The 20,332-nt window shown below is 40.0% G+C and overlaps 3 protein-coding genes across 5 annotated transcripts; 1 reads left to right on the top strand and 2 right to left on the bottom strand.

Annotated features, from left to right (window-relative positions):
• Positions 1-127: 127 nt before the first annotated feature.
• On the bottom strand, positions 128-5,530 carry timm17b (translocase of inner mitochondrial membrane 17 homolog B (yeast)). Its single transcript, XM_060882281.1, has 6 exons — positions 5,461-5,530; positions 4,237-4,336; positions 4,090-4,153; positions 2,081-2,209; positions 1,112-1,222; positions 128-318 (listed from the first exon to the last, which is right to left on the bottom strand). Exons 1-6 carry the CDS (start codon positions 5,484-5,486, stop codon positions 230-232), a joined length of 519 nt encoding a protein of 172 aa, XP_060738264.1. The 5' UTR covers positions 5,487-5,530; the 3' UTR covers positions 128-229.
• Positions 5,531-5,877: 347 nt separating this feature from the next.
• pqbp1 (polyglutamine binding protein 1) lies at positions 5,878-9,152 on the top strand. Of its 3 annotated transcripts, none has more exons than XM_060881788.1 (7): positions 5,878-5,958; positions 6,463-6,529; positions 6,624-6,732; positions 7,503-7,603; positions 7,994-8,233; positions 8,391-8,454; positions 8,557-9,152. In XM_060881788.1, the coding sequence occupies exons 2-7, from the start codon at positions 6,463-6,465 to the stop codon at positions 8,732-8,734; spliced, it is 759 nt and encodes a 252-aa protein (XP_060737771.1). In that variant the 5' UTR covers positions 5,878-5,958; the 3' UTR covers positions 8,735-9,152. The 3 variants fall into 3 exon arrangements, with proteins under 3 accessions (XP_060737771.1, XP_060737769.1, XP_060737768.1); XM_060881786.1 differs by having other exon boundaries at positions 6,621-6,732; positions 7,997-8,233; XM_060881785.1 differs by having other exon boundaries at positions 6,621-6,732.
• Positions 9,153-9,620: 468 nt separating this feature from the next.
• gpkow (G patch domain and KOW motifs) lies at positions 9,621-19,405 on the bottom strand. Its single transcript, XM_060881793.1, has 11 exons — positions 19,206-19,405; positions 18,693-18,853; positions 18,253-18,392; positions 16,430-16,536; positions 13,896-14,103; positions 13,440-13,572; positions 12,612-12,828; positions 12,415-12,532; positions 12,233-12,302; positions 12,049-12,134; positions 9,621-10,448 (listed from the first exon to the last, which is right to left on the bottom strand). The coding sequence occupies exons 1-11, from the start codon at positions 19,385-19,387 to the stop codon at positions 10,326-10,328; spliced, it is 1,545 nt and encodes a 514-aa protein (XP_060737776.1). The 5' UTR covers positions 19,388-19,405; the 3' UTR covers positions 9,621-10,325.
• Positions 19,406-20,332: the final 927 nt, after the last annotated feature.

The following is a 20,332-nucleotide window of genomic DNA, read 5'->3' as shown; positions in this document are numbered from 1 at the left end:
TTTCAAGAGATTGTGTTCAAACTAATATAATGTTGATGATGATGATAATAATCCTTACCTGTTCACTTTACAAATACTGTAGATGTGTAGATGACAAAATGACCCTGAGTGATTACCATATATACCGACTTTAGGAAGGAAAACAAATCTGACACAAGCTCTAATGGAAACGTCAACGAATATAGCTTTTTCTTTATCCTTCCCACGTTGTAGTGCAAGAGTAGCAGTTCTACTGAAACTGTCCGTAGCCTTGACTGTCCTGTCCCTGGCCACTGTCTTTGAGAGGAAGTTGACTAGGATCCTCCAGAAATGGACTCGCTGGAAGCGAGGGAAAATAAGCGTTAGATAAGTTCTAATAATGTATAGGAATAGTAAATGCAGCTGAAGTGATGAGGATAAAAAAATAATACTGTGTTCCACATACACCAGCTGACCACTTTATTAAGAACGCTTGTATACATGATCAATCGTACAGTTATCCATCTTATCATGTGGCAGTAGAACAACGCATAAAATTCATGCAGTTGGGTGAAACTGGAGAGTTAAAGATTGGAAAAAGATCAGGTTATGTTACTGTAATCTTTAACCGTACCCACTGTAACCGATTCCAGTTATAATACCCAGTCTGGTCATTGACCTCTCTGAACAATTTGGTGTTTCCATCTACAGAACTGTTCCTAACTGCATTTTTTTGTTTTTATGTCAAACTTTAGAAACTATTTGTCTGTGAAATTTATGAGCAGTTTCTGAAGTAGTCAAACCGAACAAACCATGGCAAGCCAGAATCATCAGTTAAACCAGTTAAACCAGTTAAACTCACCGAGATCCCCCACTCTGATGTTTGTCATGAACATTGACTCAAGCTCTTGACCTTTATCGACATGCTTTTATGCTGCACGTTCTCAGGTCTTACTAACACATTGCCTAGACATCTTACAATCATGATTCTGAAATCAAGTTTGCCCTCAAACTAAACTGTAAACACCAAAGTTTATACATCTACTTACAAAAAGGATCTTTCACCAAGACCAACAATGAATCTTTGCCTCTTAACAACTACTCTCAACACTCAAAAATATAAAAATGTTGTACCAAGTATTGAGCTACTCACAGTTCTGGAATTGTTGTGCTGTGTATCTGGTGAGTAAAATGCCGATGCCCTCGATCAGGGCCAGCAGAACCCCTCCCATCATGGCAGAGCCCACCATAGCCAAGGGTCCACCTGAGAAAGCATATACATAATATACGTCTGATTAATGAGTGGGCATTATTGGCGAAAAAAAATCCTATCACCATATTTGAAGATGTTTACGCAGTACACAGTATCATATAGTACAGCATTTTGAAATGAATGCAAAAAGTACTAACAATACACATGATATATGTATAGAAGTACACTATGTGTATATGGAGTATGTGGAGATAACCCCGTGCTTCAGGAGTTTCTTCCGCCAAAGACATGCATTGTACACAGACTGGCATCTCTAAATTGTCCGTACTGTGTGAATGGGTGTGTGAGTGAGTGTCCAGCATGTCCCCTAAGTCCCCTGGAACAGACACCAGGTTCCCTTTGACCAAGTGTAAGAAAATGGAAGGACGGATGTAAGAATCTAACATATTACAACATCAATATTTTAATTTCATACCTCCTAATTAATAGTTACTGTGTGACTACAGTATATCTACCATCAAATCTAGAAAGCTCGATTCTGATTGGTCAAGACTGATTCATTTTCATCGATGGCAGCTCTGATAATAGTGTCAGAGCCATGGAAAGAGAGATGTTAAAAATTGGCTATAAAGTACTTGAAAATAGGAGCTTGTGTATGAGTTGTGCTCTCTTAAAAAAAGTCACACTAATTTACAGCTACACTATAACCTGCAATTGGTCGTAACAATAGCACATGGTGACATGAGGTCATGAACTATACAGTAGGTGGAGACTATGATGAAGAACTGCACATATTGAGAAAATGGTTTGGACAAGTTCATTTCGGAGTCTAACTGAGAACAGCTGTAAATGTGTTCATTTAAATCTGGACCGCTGCGTAAACCCAATGCTGTGCCATTGTATACTCACTGCGTGAAGCCAGTATGGCCCCCGTCATTGCTCCACTGGTGATGGAGTTCCACGGGTCCTCTTTCCCCCTAAGCCGCACCAAGCCGCAATCTATAGTGGAGAAGAGACCTCCCCACACTGCAAAACTACCTGTGAGTCACACAACAAAGGTCAGGGTGTTTCCGAAGTAAAAATCGACTTGGTTTCATTAAAAGTGTCACGTCGCCTACTAATAATTCACAGAACCACAGAGATTGATTCAAACACGTAAATGTAAGAATCAAGCAGACCAGTGTTGTAATGTAACGGAGTACAAATACTTCGTTACTGTACTTAAGTAGAAATTTCACGTATCTGTACTTTACTTCGCTATTTAAATTTATGTCACCTTTCACTTTTACTCCACTACATTTCCTAGATAAAATGTATACTTTTACTCCGTTATATTTCCACTAAGCATCTTTGTTACTCGTTACTACAAAATAAAATCAGAAGAAATGTGTGCGACTGCAATAAGGGAGGTTTGGCGAATCACTGCTCCTGGATTGCATTACGCTCAGCACGCTCTACGGAGAAGCACAGGTCAGAGCTGGAGGTGTTTATCTATAACGTTAATCGGCGGAAAGCCGCAAAGACGGCAACCAAACGCAGTGAAATTTCACTATACTTATTACCAGAGTTGATAGCACAAACAAAATATTAATGCAAACAATCCATTCAATACTAAATAAAAATAACATTTATTGATTTGGTCTTTGTCTTGTGAATATTTTTTATTAATGACTGCATTCATTGGACACACTGTAGAGAATGCACACATAATTTGATTTGAGAACTGATTTGATTCAAGACTGGTATCATTACATCATGCATAAAATTCTGGTTTCCACTTTTGCCATTTAATAATACCATAACTTTTGGCTTACTATGTAGTCATATAATATATAATATAAAACTCTTCTTGTTTTAAATTCTCACTGAGGGCTAAAACCCCCTAAAGATGAGACCCTAGAACCGCCCCTGCTCTTATGCCTACCGAAAATCACTGAAATTTTACTTTTTACTTTTACTTCAAATACTTAAGTACATTAAATATCAGAAAATGACTTTTGATACTTAAGTACAGTAAATATCAGATACTTTAAGACTTTTACTTGAGTAATATTCTAAAAGGTAACTTTCACTTCTACCAAAGTCTTTTTCTAGTACGATACTTGTACTTTTACTCAGGTATTGCTTTCTAGTACTTTATACAACACTAAAGCAGACAAACAAAAAGTAAACTTGTCACTTTAGTATAATCGCATACTAATATATTACTATGCTTTTTCAAACTGAGTGCTATTTTTAGATTCTGTGCTGATTCAAATCTCAGAAAGAATCTCTGAAAACTACATATTCCTTACAAATAAGGAATAGTTTAGTTTCTAGTTAATGTAACAAGCTGCATTTTTTGTAGATTTATTACCATAAAAAAAGAGGCTAGTAAGGGAGATATTGCTATAAACTGAGAATGTGTACAACTTTTTGACCTTTAAATACTACACATTTGTTAGCATTAGCAAACTGCTTTAGGTTAAAAGGAATAAAACCTTTTTGTTGGGCTAGAAACTAATCAGTGTTTGTGTGATAAGTGTAATTCTGCTTCCATCAATGATTATTTTACTTTAACAGCCCACATTAGTGTTTTATTCCTTTATTCCTGTTTCCGGTTTATCTGATTGTCAGCATGTATTGTCATGTAAGGAGAGTCCAGTGCAAAAAGGACAATAAATCCTTCCCATGAAAAAGGAGATATAAATAAGAACAGATAAAGAAGTAAAAAAAAAGCAGCAAGTTCTCATTTGTGTAACCCCAACCCCTTTCAGCTCTTATTCGTTAATAGGAACATGAACACTGAGGAAACAGGTAATACAAAACTGGAATTCAGGTCAAATATTGTCTGTGTGAACCTTCTTTATACCTCACCACTGTTCTAGGAGAACAGAACAGACGGCACAACACAATACGATGAAAAACGATAAGCTCACCTCCAATCTGTGGAGCTCGGATGCGCACAGCATTCACGCTGCCTTTCAGTCGATGTCGTGTGCCCTGAGAAACAGAGGGTGTTGTTTATAATCATGAAGAATTGAGAGTCGGGATGTTCTTTTTATGTTTGTATTACTGAAACTCACCATGGGTGCATTTCGGAAGCCTTTGACAGATTGAAAAATCCCACCACCGATGGCTCCCATTGTGAAGGCACCTCCACAGTCGTCTACTATTCTCCATGGACTAAAAACACACACATACACACATGGATGATGTACAGGTTTCAGTTCTGCATTTCCTAGGTTACATATTTACTCATGTGTATGTATCTATTCTTACATCCTGTTTTATTAGGTGCTTGTGTTACCATGTACAGTATCTCAGAACCTGTTTCCAATATAAAGGGATAACCCGATTTGTAAAAATAACACATTTATGCCATTTGGTCCAGTTGCAGAACATATTTTTAATCTATTTTTTCACCCAACCCAGCAGTTGAGAGATAAGGACCTTGCTCAAAGGCCTAGCAGTGGAGGCTTGGCTGTGTTGGGATTGTATGAGTGTATCAGGTCCAGCAGTGTTGCTGGGAGTTTAAACAGCTCCATTTCAATGCTCTCTGGATATTTCACATAAACAGACCACTCAAAAAAAAAAAAAAAGAAAACAGGTTTCCAGCAAAATTTTAAGTTTCCAGTCACGGCATCTACCAGAGCAACAATTTTACAAACAAAGAAACAAAACAAACAAACAAACAAACAAAACAAACAAACAAAAAAGCAGTGGCATCTTGGTAATGCTGGGATTTGAACTCACAACATTCTGACCAGTAGCTCAACATATTACATAACAACTGAGCTATATGTATATGTATATATATATATATATATATAAAATTTTTCTATGATGCATAAAGACTATTTTCACACACACACACACACACATATATATGTGTGTGTGTGTGTGTGTGAAAATAGTCTTTATGCATCATAGAAAAATATACATAACATGGCAGTATTATAACATATTAAAAGATCCACAGCAGTGACACAGTGTGTGTTATATATCTGTGTGTAGATCTAATATGAGTGTATCAGGTGTTGTTTTGACTTTAAACACCTTTAGTTCACTGCTATAAAATTGTACAGATGAGCTACCATGAGTAATTATATTAATAACATCCACATATGATGGTTTTTATCTGATATAAATGACCAGAGAGAACAAAAAAACACAAGCAATATACTTGTTATGTGTGTATGTCTAATCAAACTGATTAAGAAAAAAATCTACCCTTTATATTTGTGTTTAAATTCGATCTAAATCTGATCTATTCGGTAGATAAAGCTGTCAGGTGTGTTATACTTTACCAGGGTTCACGGGCATATTCTTCCATAATAAACTTTAGTCGGTAAACATGAACCGTGACGCAATATTTTAGCGACAGTAGGTTGTTTAGAAAAACATTCGTAGTAGAGACGTAGTGCACTATATAGTGTTCACTAGGTTGGAAGTCAAACCCTAGGGAGTGTACTAATATAGGGAGTACGGAGCGGATTTGGAACACAACCGTAGTGTAAACGGATTAACTTTATATTTAGACTTTTTTTTTTTTATTATTATTTTAGACTTTGCCCCAAGTAACATTTAGGTTTAGACTTTATATAAATTTATATATTTGGTCACGAATAAATAAAAAAAATAAAAAAGGTAAACAATAATATAAAAATACAGTTTGAAAAAAAAAAAACTGGAAAAAAAAAGGAACAAACACAAATAGGCGTCGAGTGACGTCAATTTACTGCGCCAGGCGAGGAGATGCTTATTTTCTTAGTTGAATGAGGCGGTAGTTGGGTTTCGTTACAAAGGTAAATTTAAGCGTATTGTCGCTTGTTATTGAGTTTTAACGCTGCAAAATAACTTTTATATGCTGTATTGTTTGAAATACGTGTTACTTATAAATCGCAGGAAGTACTTTATCGTGCCTATAGAGCTAGCATTATGCTAGCTAAGCTAACTATGTGAAGCTAAACACAGCTAATGTTCAATTCAAATTTATTTGTATGGCGCTTTTTACAATTGACATTGTCTCAGAGCAGCCTTACAGAACATAAACATAGAACAAAAAGTTAATGTAAAGATTAATAGAATAAAAAAAAATTATATTTAGTTTAGTATATTTATATATTTAGTTCACAATTTGTATTTATTTATCCCCAATGAGCAAGTCTGGGGTGACTTGGATGGTAAAGGAAGAAAACTTGAGAGGAACCAGATTCAATGGGGAACCTCATCCTCATATGGGTGACACTGGAGGGTGTGATTATAAATATACAGTCTGATAAATGTGAAACATATTGTTTTCTCTCCAGATGCCTCTTCCACCTGCTCTTCTGGCTCGTTTGGCCAAAAGAGGAATCGTGAAACAGTCAGACCAAGGTAAGATGTTTATTTGCGTGATTCAGAGCCATTTCAGGGTTTCATCCACCACCGTGTGACTGGATGTTTATCTTTTTCTCTCAATTGCAAGAAGCTGAAGAAGAAATCATTGCTGAGGATTATGATGACAACAACGTAGACTATGAAGCTACAAGACTCGAAAACCTGCCCAGCAATTGGTACAAAGTGTTTGACCCGAATTGGTAAGTACTTCAAGGTGTAGTTTAAGAAGATTCAAGTATTTTCTTCTACTTCCAGGGTACTTCATGAGTAACAGCACCTCTAAATGGAGTTTGATCTGTAATTTATATGATATAATATGAAGATATAATATAGCTTCATATGGGCAGGATGAAACGTGAGCCTCCAGCATTCATCCTTGGTTGCAGATGGCTTTGTGATGTCTCTTTAAAGTGACAGTTTTTGTCTTGTTGATGTTACACGAGAGGAAAGTCACACCGGTGAAGAAATGATTGTTTATAGCAGATAGCACGCATGAACTTTCGTGGATGTTGCATAGCATTCGGCAATACAAAGTGTGACGTGTTCATGATAATAACCAAACGAATATTCTTTACCTCAGTGGTTTAGTTTAAGATTTCCCGTTCTGAAAATTCTGCTCTTGAACGCTGCATGAATTGGACTTTAATCTGTCCATTGTGTAATGTCTTCTGGGTATTGTAGCACAAGGACAGCACGAAACATAAAATTAAGGTAAATCAGGTGAAAACACTAAAGAAGAGAAACACAACACTGTACAGTGTCACTTTCATGTTAACACATCATACTGGTCATTGGTTCAGTTTTGCTGCTACATTCCTGTATTTGACTATACAAGACATTTCATTGACAATGCATTGACTCTAGTTTAAATTTGATGTGCGTAGAGGAATACATTCTACACTGAACCAAAAATCTTCTTTATGACACGATTCCTATGACTGTTACAAGATTCCCTGTGTGTTTGTTTTAGTGGACTTCCGTACTACTGGAACGTGGAGACAGATTTGGTGTCCTGGTTGTCACCCAACGACCCCAGTGCAGTCATCACAAAAGCAGTGAAGAAGCTGAGAGGTATACGATTGAACGGATTGAACTTGCTTTCTGTACCGGACTTATATTGCTGTTAATGCAGGATCCGAGCTTTTTGTATCCTGTTGTCACATCGGGGTAATGTGAACACTAGTGCAGCTGCGATATATTGCAAAGCACATCAGGGGATAACTGCATTATCCTTTCCCCATTAAAGTAATGAGCTACTAAACTTGTTAATAGATCTTAAGGGGAAACTCTTGTGTTTCTCAGAATAACACAGTTCCAGTACACAGCTTGGAACGAGACCGACGTGAGAGATTTAATAGTTGAAATGCAAACATTTCCTTTGAGAAACTAGAGAAACCCTGTGAAACCCTCAGATGTTCAGAACTCGGTCTGAAATGCTCCTTCATTTTCTTCTGCTCGCAGCGGAGATCACAGACAACAGAGGAGACGGTCACCACGAGAAATCAGACCGAGAGCGCGATCGCGACAAAGAGCGGGAGCGAGATCGAGACAGAGACCGGGACCGTGATAGAGATGATGGGAGAGATCGAGACAGAGACCGAGACAGGGATAGGGAGAGAGACAGGGACCGAGAGCGAGACAGAGACCGGGACAGACGAATAAGACGAGAGGACAACGGCCCGTACAACAAGTCAAAAAGAGGTAACGCCACAAAATTCCTTCTAGTATAATATAGTAAAGCAGTTAAACATTAAGCTTAACAAATTCCTGCAAACTGGATCCTGCAAACTTTTACTCAGTGTTTGGTATGATAGATTTTAGCTTTTCTTTTAACTTCTAACTTTGTTTTTTTATACAGGTGGAAGCCGGAAGCAGGAAGAGTTGGATCCTATGGATCCCAGTGCCTATTCAGATGCACCAAGGTGACCACCAGAGTCATTTCATCTAATCAACACTTTTTTCTGATTATGTCCATTTAAAATATATGAAAGATGTTGATAAACCACCGTTGTGTGTGTGTTCAGGGGCTTGTGGTCCTCCGGGCTGCCGAAGCGTAACGAGGCTAAGACGGGAGCAGACACGACGGCAGCAGGACCCTTGTTCCAGCAGAGGCCGTATCCCAGTCCCGGAGCCGTGCTTCGAGCCAACGCTGAACACACAAGACGTCTGGAGGAGGACGAGGACGACGACAATGACGACTAACCAGGAAGAAAGCATCTATAGAGCCTTTATAACAACCTGGAGAATGATAAATATGAACAGCCTTTAAACAATACATGCAGACAAGCTCCCTGGATTGAAAATGAGTCATATTTCGATTAATGGTTTCCTTCCTTTTGCTTCGGCTCCAGTCCTGTCAGGAATGGAAACAATCAGTGTCATGAAGTTGAAATAAATTCTATGGTTTCTGGACAAATCTAAAAGAGTCTAGTGTATAAATCTATAGGTTTGGATCCTGCCTCTAGATCCAAGTAGAACGATTCTAATGGCAACTCCTCAACCGTCACTTCAATGTGTTTGTAAATCTAACCTTGTATTATACTATTTGTAGTATTTGCTGTGTCTCTTATATGCTGAACCATCTTTACCATACTGATGTTAAATGGACATGTTCACTTTCCGGGCTTGCTCTTTTTTTTTTTTTTTTTTAATAAAAATGAATAATAATGCTGGGTTTATTCTAAAGACCTTTGTGCATTGTGTACTGAGGCTGCTTTAAAATCTATTTTGATTGATGTCGGTTTAAGGAGAAATATATCGGGGACACAAGGCAGGAAACACCCTGGATGGGTTGCCAAATCATCACAGGGTCCAGTCTCACACATGCTATATAGAGACTATTTGGACTGGAAGAGGAAACCCTTACACACAATGAGAACATGCAAACTCCACTCTTTAGTACATTTAAGATGTTTATGTTGCTATGAGAAATACAGAAAGTGTCATATTCCAACCTGCCAAAATTCAAAAGTATGCTTTATACCCATCCCTGTGCAAAAACATTCATTCAATCAGCCAATCACGTTTCAGCAAGCGCTTCAGAGCATCAGAACAGGGACAAATTGTTTCATATTGGTGACTTCAATGGTTTGAGATAGTGATCAAGCCTTTATTCATCACATACACATTAAAACACAGTGAAATATAACTCAATATTTCTATATTCTGGTAAGCAGAAAACATATCAGAAGGAACAACACCTGAACCACGAGAAGGATGGACTACTACAGCAGATTCACCCAGACTGAGTGAGGATGTGATGCCACGATTGGCTGATTAGATAATTATGAATAAATGAACAGGGATACATGTGTTCCTATTATAGTGTCAGATGAGTGCATACTGAATTATCACTCAAATATCCAACACCTTGACGACCAACACGAGATTTATTATAAAAAAAAGCATTTGATATGATAATGATTATGGCACATGTACAAAAATCTACTACAAGCAGTCTGTTTTCAGGATCTTGACCAGAAGAGAACATCATTATGTACAGAGGACAGTGAAGAACACCCCAAATCATACCCTTGACCAGTCCCGGTTCTGATCCGACAAGTTTTCTGTAGTCTCTCCAGCCAGCCACCAGAATGCAGTGTGAACAACATTAAACAGTAATCAGTAAAATCTCAGACGCATGTTGAGGAGGCGACGGTGCTCATGTGATCCATGTGAAGTGGCACGTCTGAGTGAATCCAGCTAGTCGTGGCTGTAGGCATCTCCTCCGGGGTGAGTGGAGACGGTCGTGTTGGTGGCTGCAGGGTATCTGGTTGTTTGTGTGAGGTGTTTGTCAGTGATCTCCCACGTAATGGCAGATGGAGTCGTATTCCAGAGTGAAGACCTTCTCCTCGAAGCGCTCCAGCTGCACCATGGCCCTGCACTTCTCCTTATCACGCTTTAAAATGTGGCCCACCTACACACACACACACACACAACTTTATTATCAATATTATTAATCACTCTGGGGGGCACGGTGGCTTAGTGGTTAGCACGTTCGCCTCACACCTCCAGGGTCGGGGTTCGATTCCCGCCTCCACCTTGTGTGTGTGTGGAGTTTGCATGTTCTCCCCGTGCCTCGGGGGTTTCCTCCGGGTACTCCGGTTTCCTCCCCCGGTCCAAAGACATGCATGGTAGGTTGATTGGCATCTCTGGAAAATTGTCCCTAGTGTGTGATTGCGTGAGTGAATGAGAGTGTGTGTGTGCCCTGCGATGGGTTGGCACTCCGTCCAGGATGTATCCTGCCTTGATGCCCGATGACGCCTGAGATAGGCACAGGCTCCCCGTGACCCGAGGTAGTTCGGATAAGCAGTAGAAGATGAATGAATGAATGAATTAATCACTCTTAAGCTACTTCAGCATTTTAATACCTATTTTTTTATTTTAAAAAAATGTATTCTGCAATCTGTAGCAATTTCAGATTTATAAGTCACACCAAAAGTATTCTCTGATTATTTTGCATTTGTAATTTTATACGAAAGTCTGGACTCCGTAGCAGCAGCTTCTATTGTCCGACTGACACATAAAGCGACCGATCACATTTCGTTTTGTTTTCATGTTCAGGTGCGTGAAAATAGAAAGTCACTATTAACACAGACCGGTGTGTAACAACAGCTTATTCTTTTAAGAAAGTTGTGCAAATTAATGAGTATACGCTGAATTTCACATCATTTGGAAATCCCAGTGTTTAGCTGATCCTCATAAGTGCTCATCTCATGTTTATAGTAATAGCCATATATTTTGTTACTTCCCTATTACCACTGTATTTAACTTGGGCACGGTGGCTTAGTGGTTAGCACGTTCGCCTCACACCTCCAGGGTTGGGGGTTCGATTCCCGCCTCCGCCTTGTGTGTGTGGAGTTTGCATGTTCTCCCCGTGCCTCGGGGGTTTCCTCCGGGTACTCCGGTTTCCTCCCCCGGTCCAAAGACATGCATGGTAGGTTGATTGGCATCTCTGGAAAATTGTCCGTAGTGTGTGATTGCGTGAGTGAATGAGAGAGTGTGTGTGTGCCCTGCGATGGGTTGGCACTCCGTCCAGGGTGTATCCTGCCTTGATGCCTGATGACACCTGACCCGAGGTAGTTCGGACAAGCGGTAGAAAATGAATGAATGAATGAATGAATGAAACTCTTGTAAACACTGTATATCCTGCACTTGCTACTATTGCACTCTGATTAGACCTAAACTGCATTTTGTTGCCTTGTACTTGTACATGTGTAATGACTAAAGTTGAATCTAATCTAATCGCTTCACGGCGGCTTCCTTCTTCCATGAGGGAAGTAGAGGCAAAGCACGACGGCTTTGTTTAAAGAAGGAACGTTAAAAAATGTGACAATCATCATGCAAAATCTAACATCAGATGACGACATCAAAACTCCTGAAGCGTTTCTGATTTTGTGTGCCGTATGCACCAAGTTTTCATCGTAGGTGTGACAGTAAAGGCTGAAACTGAGCACCACCATATGCTTCCGACGTCTGCTTTTACTTCTGCATTAACGGTGTTTGTGTGTTTCTACCTGTCCTCTGTTTTCTCCCAGCACCACCATGATGTTGTCTGCATCTCCTTTGGGCACAATGGTCTCCAGCATCGTCTGTTTGACATCTGAAGAGACAAAGCCAGAAGAGGAAACAAACGGTAAAACTTATGATTCGGGTTCAATCGTGAAAATGATTGGTAGTGAACAAAACCTAGTGTCCCACCGTCCAGCAGTCGTCCTTCGTCTGTACGACAGACACAGATTTGTGGCGCGATGACGTCCTCGATTCTCATCTGAACACAGACAAAAGTGCAACAGTCACAAAGCACAGCTTCAGGATGCTGTAGAGATAGATTTAGTGTCAGCTGCAACATTTTTGTTCAAGCAGGTTGAATGACGTGCTACCTTAGAGTTGTAGTATTTGCCTCCTTTAAAGGTTTTGTCTATGAAGCGCACGCGGAGGTCTCTCTGGAGCCAGGAAGATGGAGACGAGCGAGACTCCTTCATCGGAGGAGGTTTGTCTCTGAAATAAAAAAGTGATATTATTTAAAAATAACAGACAGCAGAATTAAGAGGCATTTTTCCTCTTCAGGTCAACTCACCTGTCCGTATCGGTTTCTCTGTGCTTCCTCTTCCTCTGTTCGTGCTCTCGATCCTTCTCTCTCTCCAGGTGCCGATCTCTCCGCCGCTCGTCTTTCACGTTCGCTTTCTCTTCTGGTTTCTGCTGCTTGCGTGCTTTCTCCCGCTCTTTCTCTTTTTCACGTTCCTGCTCTTTCTCCTTCTCCTTCTCTTTCTCCTTGTGGGCTTTGCTGAGCCGGCCTGGCAACCAGAGAGAACGGGTAAAAAGAAAAATCTGCTATATCTACAGACATCACAGACCCTCTCAGCTCATCTCACAATGAATACAAAGGGGGGGGAGGGGGGGGGCAGAGAGAGAGAGACAAAGAGAGAGACAGAGACAGAGAAACTCAGAGAGAGAGACAGAGGGAGAAAGAGAGAGAGACAGAGAGACAGAGAGAGAGAGACAAAGAGAGAGACAGAGAGACTCAGAGAGACAGAGAGAGAAAGAGAGAGAGACAGAGAGAGAGAGAGAGCGAGAGAGAGACAGAGAGAGACAGAGAGAGACAAAGAGAGAGACAGAGACAGAGAGACTCAGAGAGAGAGACAGAGCGAGAGAGACAGAGAGAGAGAGACAGAGAGCGAGAGAGACAGAGAGCGAGAGAGACAGAGAGCGAGAGAGACAGAGAGCGAGAGAGAGAGACAGAGAGACAGAGAGCGAGAGAGAGAGACAGAGAGCGAGAGAGACAGAGAGCCAGAGAGCGAGAGAGACAGAGAGCGAGAGAGAGAGACAGAGAGCGAGAGACAGAGAGACATGGATTTCTTTTATTAAAGAAGGGGTTAAAACACTTGCGCTCATGGTGGAGACTCACTCAGGTCTTTGCTGTATTTGTCGTATTCTTTTTGAGGCACCAGGCGTAATGTGTACTGACTGATAGTCACCGATTTCCCTCCAATGGCAAGTTTCACCACCACTCTGGCATTGTCTGTATCTACCCCCTCTATCTGAAACAGACAGATAGACAGACAGAGACAAGGAGGAAGGGAGGGAGGGATGGAGAAAAGAATGCTGAATCCAAATGCTGAATTAGATTAGCATGTAGTCATCTGCTGAAACTCTCTGATATCATGTGCTATTTTCTCCAAACTGTAACTAAAAGCTTCTGATTAAATATGATTTCAGAGTGAATTCAGACACTTACACCTGCAGGAAACATCACACACTCACTGAGCGTTCCAAAACAAAACTCCTACTGTTCAAAAACAACCGGAACATGACCTGAAGTCAATACGAGCAGATCGTTATTTATTTTCATTTCCAACCTCACCTTCCCGTAGAGGTCTTTATGAGCCCCGGTTTGGACCAGTACACACCCTCCAGGTCCCAGCACTAATCCTTCGTCATCTTTATCCCTCTGTTCTCCAGGTTTAGGGGGTCTTCGGGGCCTTGAGGGTTCCAGGTCCTTAATGGCAGAGCGATCGGCTCCCAGACCCAGGCCTTTGGGTCTTAGCTGGTGTTCTATAGGTTTAACATCTCTGAGAGAGAGCGAGAGAGAGAGAGGGAGAGAGAGAGTGAGCATAGAGAGAGAGCGAGGAGAGAGAGAGAGAGAGAGAATAGAGAGAGGAGAGAGAGAGAATAAAGAGAGAGGAGAGAGAGAGAATAGAGAGAGGAAAAAAGAGAGAGAGAGAGTGAGCATAGAGAGAGAGCGAGGAGAGAGAGAGAGAATAGAGAGAGGAGAGAGAGAGAGAATAAAGAGAGAGGAGAGAGAGAGAATAGAGAGAGGAAAAAAGAGAGAGAGAGAGAGAGAATAGAGAGAGAGAGAGAGAGAAGAGAGAGGGGAGAGAGGGAATAGAGAAAGGAGAGAGAGAGAGAATAGAGAGAGAGAGAGAGAAGAGAGAGGGGAGAGAGAGGAGAGAGAGAGAGAGAATAGAGAAAGAGTGAGTGATAGAGAGAGTGAGAGAGAGAATAGAGAGAGAAGAGAGAGAAGAGAGAGGGGAGAGAGAGGGAATAGAGAGAGAGAGAGAGAGAGAGAGAGAGAGAGAGAGAGAGAGAGAGAGAGAGAGAGAGAGAGAGAGAGAGAGAGAGAGAGAGAGAGAGAGAGAGAGAGGAGAGAATAAAGAGAAAGGGGAGAGAGAGAGAATAGAGAGAGAGAGAGAGAGAATAGAGAGAGAAGAGAGAGAGAGAGAGAGAGAGAGAGAGAGAGAGAGGAGAGAATAAAGAGAAAGGGGAGAGAGAGAGAATAGAGAGAGAGAGAGAGAATAGAGAGAAGAGAGAGGAGAGAGAGAGGGGAGAGAGAGAGAGAGAGAGAGAGAGAGAGAGAGAGAGAGAGAGAGAGGAGAGAGAGATAGTGAAGATAAAATAACAGTAACACAGTGTAAAGTGAACAGAACAATCACCATCCCACAGCCAAGTTGTGAATGCGACTGAAAAGACCAATGGATTAATCTGTTAGCACTTTATTACTTTAGCTCTTGCTCTCTACTCAGCTCGGGGAATAAGTGTGACGCACTCTTCCATGCAAACCTGCGTGAACAGTGGAGACTGGTTTATTTTATAACGACACACGGGGCAGAAAGCGTACACAAATATGTATACTATATACACAAAAAGCATCCAGAGTATCACACAAATGATCTGCCTCAAAAACAAAAACAAAAAAACAAACAAACCCAGTTCATGTTTGTATGAGGACAGATGGCAGGGTAAAATAAAAACAGGATCAACTTGCTACCTCAAGCAACCAATCCTCAATCCTGCCTGAGTGCAGATATACTGTCATAGACTCACAAGCTTTATTCCTCCAAACTGTGCAAAGTTACGAACAAAGCAAAAATAACACCACACACCAAGACCAGGAGTTTCTAATGCAGACTGCTGTTCTTTAGGTTTCATTTAAAATCCTCACGAAGCTAAAACCTGCTGATTTACAGAACAAGCCTTAAAAAAGTGCCTTTTTTTTTTAAGAAGTACATTTTTTTTAAATTGTACACCTGATCGTGTTTCAGGTCAGACCGAACACACGAGAGTGAGCTGAATGTTCCATATTTATTTTACTATCGGAGACTCTTGTAGTGTTAACTAAAGATATACATCCTACATAAATAACATCCTAATTCTCATGACGGTTATAAAATTGTCCTAAATGAGCGATTTAACTCAACGATGACCTAAATGGTTGTGTCCCAACACTCCGTTTGTTTTTATTCTAGGCTTGGAATAGCTGAGTTTGTTAGAATATACTGAGGGCAGGTGCAATCAGTAAAGACTGCGGGAGCAGGAGGAAGTGGTGTCACATGGAGGGTGGATTAGAACCACACACCTGAAATATAAGGGCTTATACACTGGGAAACGGTTATGTCCAAAACAGAGCATGGCTCACAACGAAAAGTAAAAGCTATTGTGAAAGCTGTCATGTGGACAAGGACACAAACCCTGTGGGAGGTGGTGTGAGTTCGGTTGCATTGGAACCGTACTATGATTCCTGTAAAAGTTGTTTAGGACACAAAATAACCAGCGCGTGTGTTTTAGCCGGTGATGACATCATTAGTTTCCACAACAGACGTGTAGTATGAGGGACGGGGGAACGTCAGGAACGTTGTGAACAGGGGAGTTGCTTTACTGTGCACAATACCAAAGGGTTGTGTTGTGTTCCCCGTGTACATTTATGATGATGTAAGATGGATGTAAGGATGTAAGGGAGTTAGAAAGAATCAACGTAAACCTGAAGCCAGGTGAACACTGCGAGTGTGTCCAGGACAATCACACTGTTTAGGATCATGTTCCAAACTACAAAATTATAAATATGTCTGATGCTTAATCTTTTTAACAGAGAGAGACACATTGACAGAGATGATGTCTTACTGTTTGAATGTACGGCCGATGCCTTCTCCCTGCTTCCAGCCCATTCCTTTCAGCATGGCGAGTCCATACGCCTCCACCGGAATCTGCTCATAATCAGCCTCTGTGGCCTGACAGATAAAGATCATATAAATAAACACACATACACACACACACACACACACACACACACACACACAGTCTGCTTCTGTAGATGAATAATCAGATACATTTCCTCATGATTCACACCAGTCAGTTGCCAAGTATCTTCCCACACCCAGCCAATTAAAAACATACGCTCATCACAGATAAACCCGATGCTGCGCATGAGGTGATAATTAGATGCTCTTCGAAATCCTTTTACTTAACACACACAAGTAACAAATCTAACGCTGTTGCGACTCTCCACTTCATACTAAAGGACTGGGGAAAAGCGAGGGTGAGGCTGAGAACGGAAGTGAGAACAAGCCAAAGAGAATATGCCAAGTAAGCAGTAGTGACCAGACACCGGGGCTGCTTCATCACTCATTTCAGTAACGCAACCTTTTCCTCGTACACGCCCACACACCCGCATGCATGCCTTTTCAGGGACCTGCTATTCGAGTCTCGAGTATTTAGGAGTGAAAAACCCCGTGCTGACACAGCCGTATGCAGATGACCGGATTTGACCAGAGAGAGCCGGATTTGATAGACCGACTCGAGAACCGGGCTGTGCACATACGTCTCGGGTAGATGTGTACTGTACGTGGTTACTGTATTCCCTTCCATTTTTGTCACTCGGGCTCAAGAACGGGCTTCATGTATTTCTTAAGATTATAGAAATTAAAAATTTTCTTTAATAACTATTGTAAAACCGTTGATCGTATTGGAGATGGTAAATGAAATAAAAACTCCTGTTTATTAGGTAATGCATCCAGTCCTGGAGCTAGTCTCTGCTCTGTTGAGCTGCTTTTAGCTAAATAATTTACATAAATAAATGTGATTGGATAAACAGAGAATCTGCTACAAGAGAGTTATTTTTGTATAGCTAGTGCAGCTGGAATACAGTATACAGACATTTCGGTAGTAAAATGGTGCTTCTTCGAGATTAGGCTGTAACAGATAAGTAACAGCACTAGCACTCTGTATGTACGCATTAAAGCCTGAGTATTTATTATAGAGTCACAGAAGCATCGTTGAACTAATTCACCCCACTCCTTTAACACCAGATCCTGACAGAAATAGGATCTCGGAGCTGATAATTCACACTGCATCTTTAATTCTGACCCGAGATCAGAATTAGTGTGTCCCAACCATCCAATTCAAGGAATAATGAAATGTGTGTAACTAAACAACTAACTAACTGCCGCCTCTTCCGTTACATGACGTGATCGTGTGCCCCAGTAATTCTGTACCCTAATGCTACATGTTTAAAAGCATGCATTTTATCTGTCACACACACAAACCGGAAGAGTTTATACTGGGCATTATGCATCATCATTATCACCTATTCATGCGAAACTCTAATAATTATACCACAATAACCTCCCACTCATGTATATCACTATAGATGAGGTCAGCTCTAATATTGGAACTGTAGATGAACATTTCATCTAAATGAGCCACAAGTGCATTTGTATAACACACAGGTCTAGTCGGTAGGTGGGATGATGCTGAAGTCAGCAGAACTAGGGGTTAGTTATGTGTATAGAACTTCATTCCAAGGTCAACTGTGTAAAGTGTGGGATCATCTTGACATTCATTGTACTCCCTGGTTACACAATCTTCTATTCCATCGTCCCAAGAACCGATTTGTATTCTCCTTCATGTTTTACGGCTTCTACGTTCTCCTGTCTTTCCTGACTCACCGACTCGGGCCGGAGGTCCACGCTAATGTGATCTCCATCCTCGAAGCCCTGCGGCACCTGGTTCTGCATGAGCAGCGGGATGGACAGGTTCGGGTCGACCTGAGGACCATTCTTCCAGCTCTCCTGCTGCTTCTGAGACTCTGAGAGAAGAGAGTAGTAACAAGGAGGAGACATTCAAGCAAGAATATTTGACATGACATTTACTGATTATGTGCTATAGTGGTTTGTATGCAAAAATAAGTACATATTTTACATACGAAGACATAAAGAGCAAACGACATTCATGTGTCTTGTTAGACAGAGTGGTGTGATTTGCTAGTTTCATAGACCAGCAAGAACGGAAATATTTGTCACACGTACAGAAATTTCATATGTTCACTAGTCTTAATATATCACCACTATATATTCTGGAACATTGTGTAGAAAGCATGAAATGACACCTTCAATAAGTTCTTTGATGGCCTGAGACTCCACAGAGTCCTGCTGCTGTCCTGATGGAGATTCCTTCCCATCTTCCTGCTTCACCCCTTCGTGTCTGTACCATCGGTTCTTCTGGATCAGAGGAATGATGAGCTCTTTAGGTTTCTCCACCGGCTTGGTGCTGCATGTTGGGGTGATTTACACAGAAAATATTTGTGACCATTGGGTATATTAGGTCGTGTCTAGGACTCGAGTAAAACATGAATAGAAATAGAATAGAAGAATAGAATTTACTCAATAGAAATGATTGATAAAGTTAAAATATTTACCAAATATTATCATTTATATAAATAATGAGCATGTCAAGACGGACTAAAAAAAGATCTAATACACTAAAAATATCCTTTAGTCGGACAAACGTTATATGTGTGACATAAATGATCTATAAACTACTTCAATTTAAATCCCTCACCACGGAGCTAAACATAGCAGCTAGCTTAGATAAATACTGTTAGCTTGTAGCATTAGCTTACCTCTTTAGTTCCTTTCCCTCGACACCTGTTAAAAAATCTCGCTCTTCTGCTTTCTCAGTTTTGACTTTATTTATCTTTTTGCTAAAACCGAAAGAAATTAGACCAGGCTTCGTTTCTCCACCTTCTTTCTTTAATGGTTCTTCATTATCGCCGCGGTCCTGTTGCGGCTCCGGCGACGCCATGTTTCAGACTTATTGGGGTTATGGAATACTGATGGGTAATGTAGTTTTATCGCAGGCGCTACACCGTCTAGAAATATGAGGTTACAATACATTTCCCAGAATGCAGCACAATGTGTACTACAAGTGAACACTGCTATGACGTCAAATGGGAAAACCAGTGCAAAAGATATATATAAATGCAGAACAAAAATGTACAACACTATTTTTGATTTTGATAAAATAAATAAACAAATAATAAAATAATAATAATAACAATAATAAATAAAAATAATTAATGTATATATATATATATAATTTGACAGTATGCTGGTTCCGTTGTACATAACCATTTACCAATGTTTTTATTCCTTGTCAGTGGAATGAATTAGAAAATATTTCATATATAATATCTGGTACCAATTCAATCAGAAGTTAGTGCTACTCATATAAAGTAAATCGGGTAGTCAGAATTATTATTCATTTATTCATTTTGTTTAGCCATTTTTAACCTTATTCTTATTCTTATTCTCATTCTAAGAATAGTAATAAGTACATATTATGTTTAAGAGTACATTTTTGTGGATTTTGTAAGCTTCAGGAATGTTATGAAGTGATTTGATCAAAGTATTACTTTATATATATATATATATATATATATATATATATATATATATATATAATTTATTTTAGACTGAGATCGTGTTTTACTTTATATTATATATATATATATATATATATATATATATATATATATATATATATATATATATATATATATATATATACTTTAACTATTATAACTAATAGTTATTGATGGCGCTTTCTACACAATGTTCCAGAATATATAGTGGTGATATATTAAGACTACTATTATAACTAATATATTATATACTAACTACTATAAACTTTACCACAATTGGACAGACTGAGATCATGCTATAACCCGAGAACTTTCACTTGTATTAT

The sequence above is a fragment of the Tachysurus vachellii genome, chromosome 11, assembly GCF_030014155.1.
Source record: "Tachysurus vachellii isolate PV-2020 chromosome 11, HZAU_Pvac_v1, whole genome shotgun sequence".
NCBI classification, from domain to species: Eukaryota; Metazoa; Chordata; class Actinopteri; order Siluriformes; family Bagridae; genus Tachysurus; species Tachysurus vachellii.
Note: the sequence above shows the minus strand (reverse complement) of the source record. Positions and strands in the feature narration are given on the sequence as shown.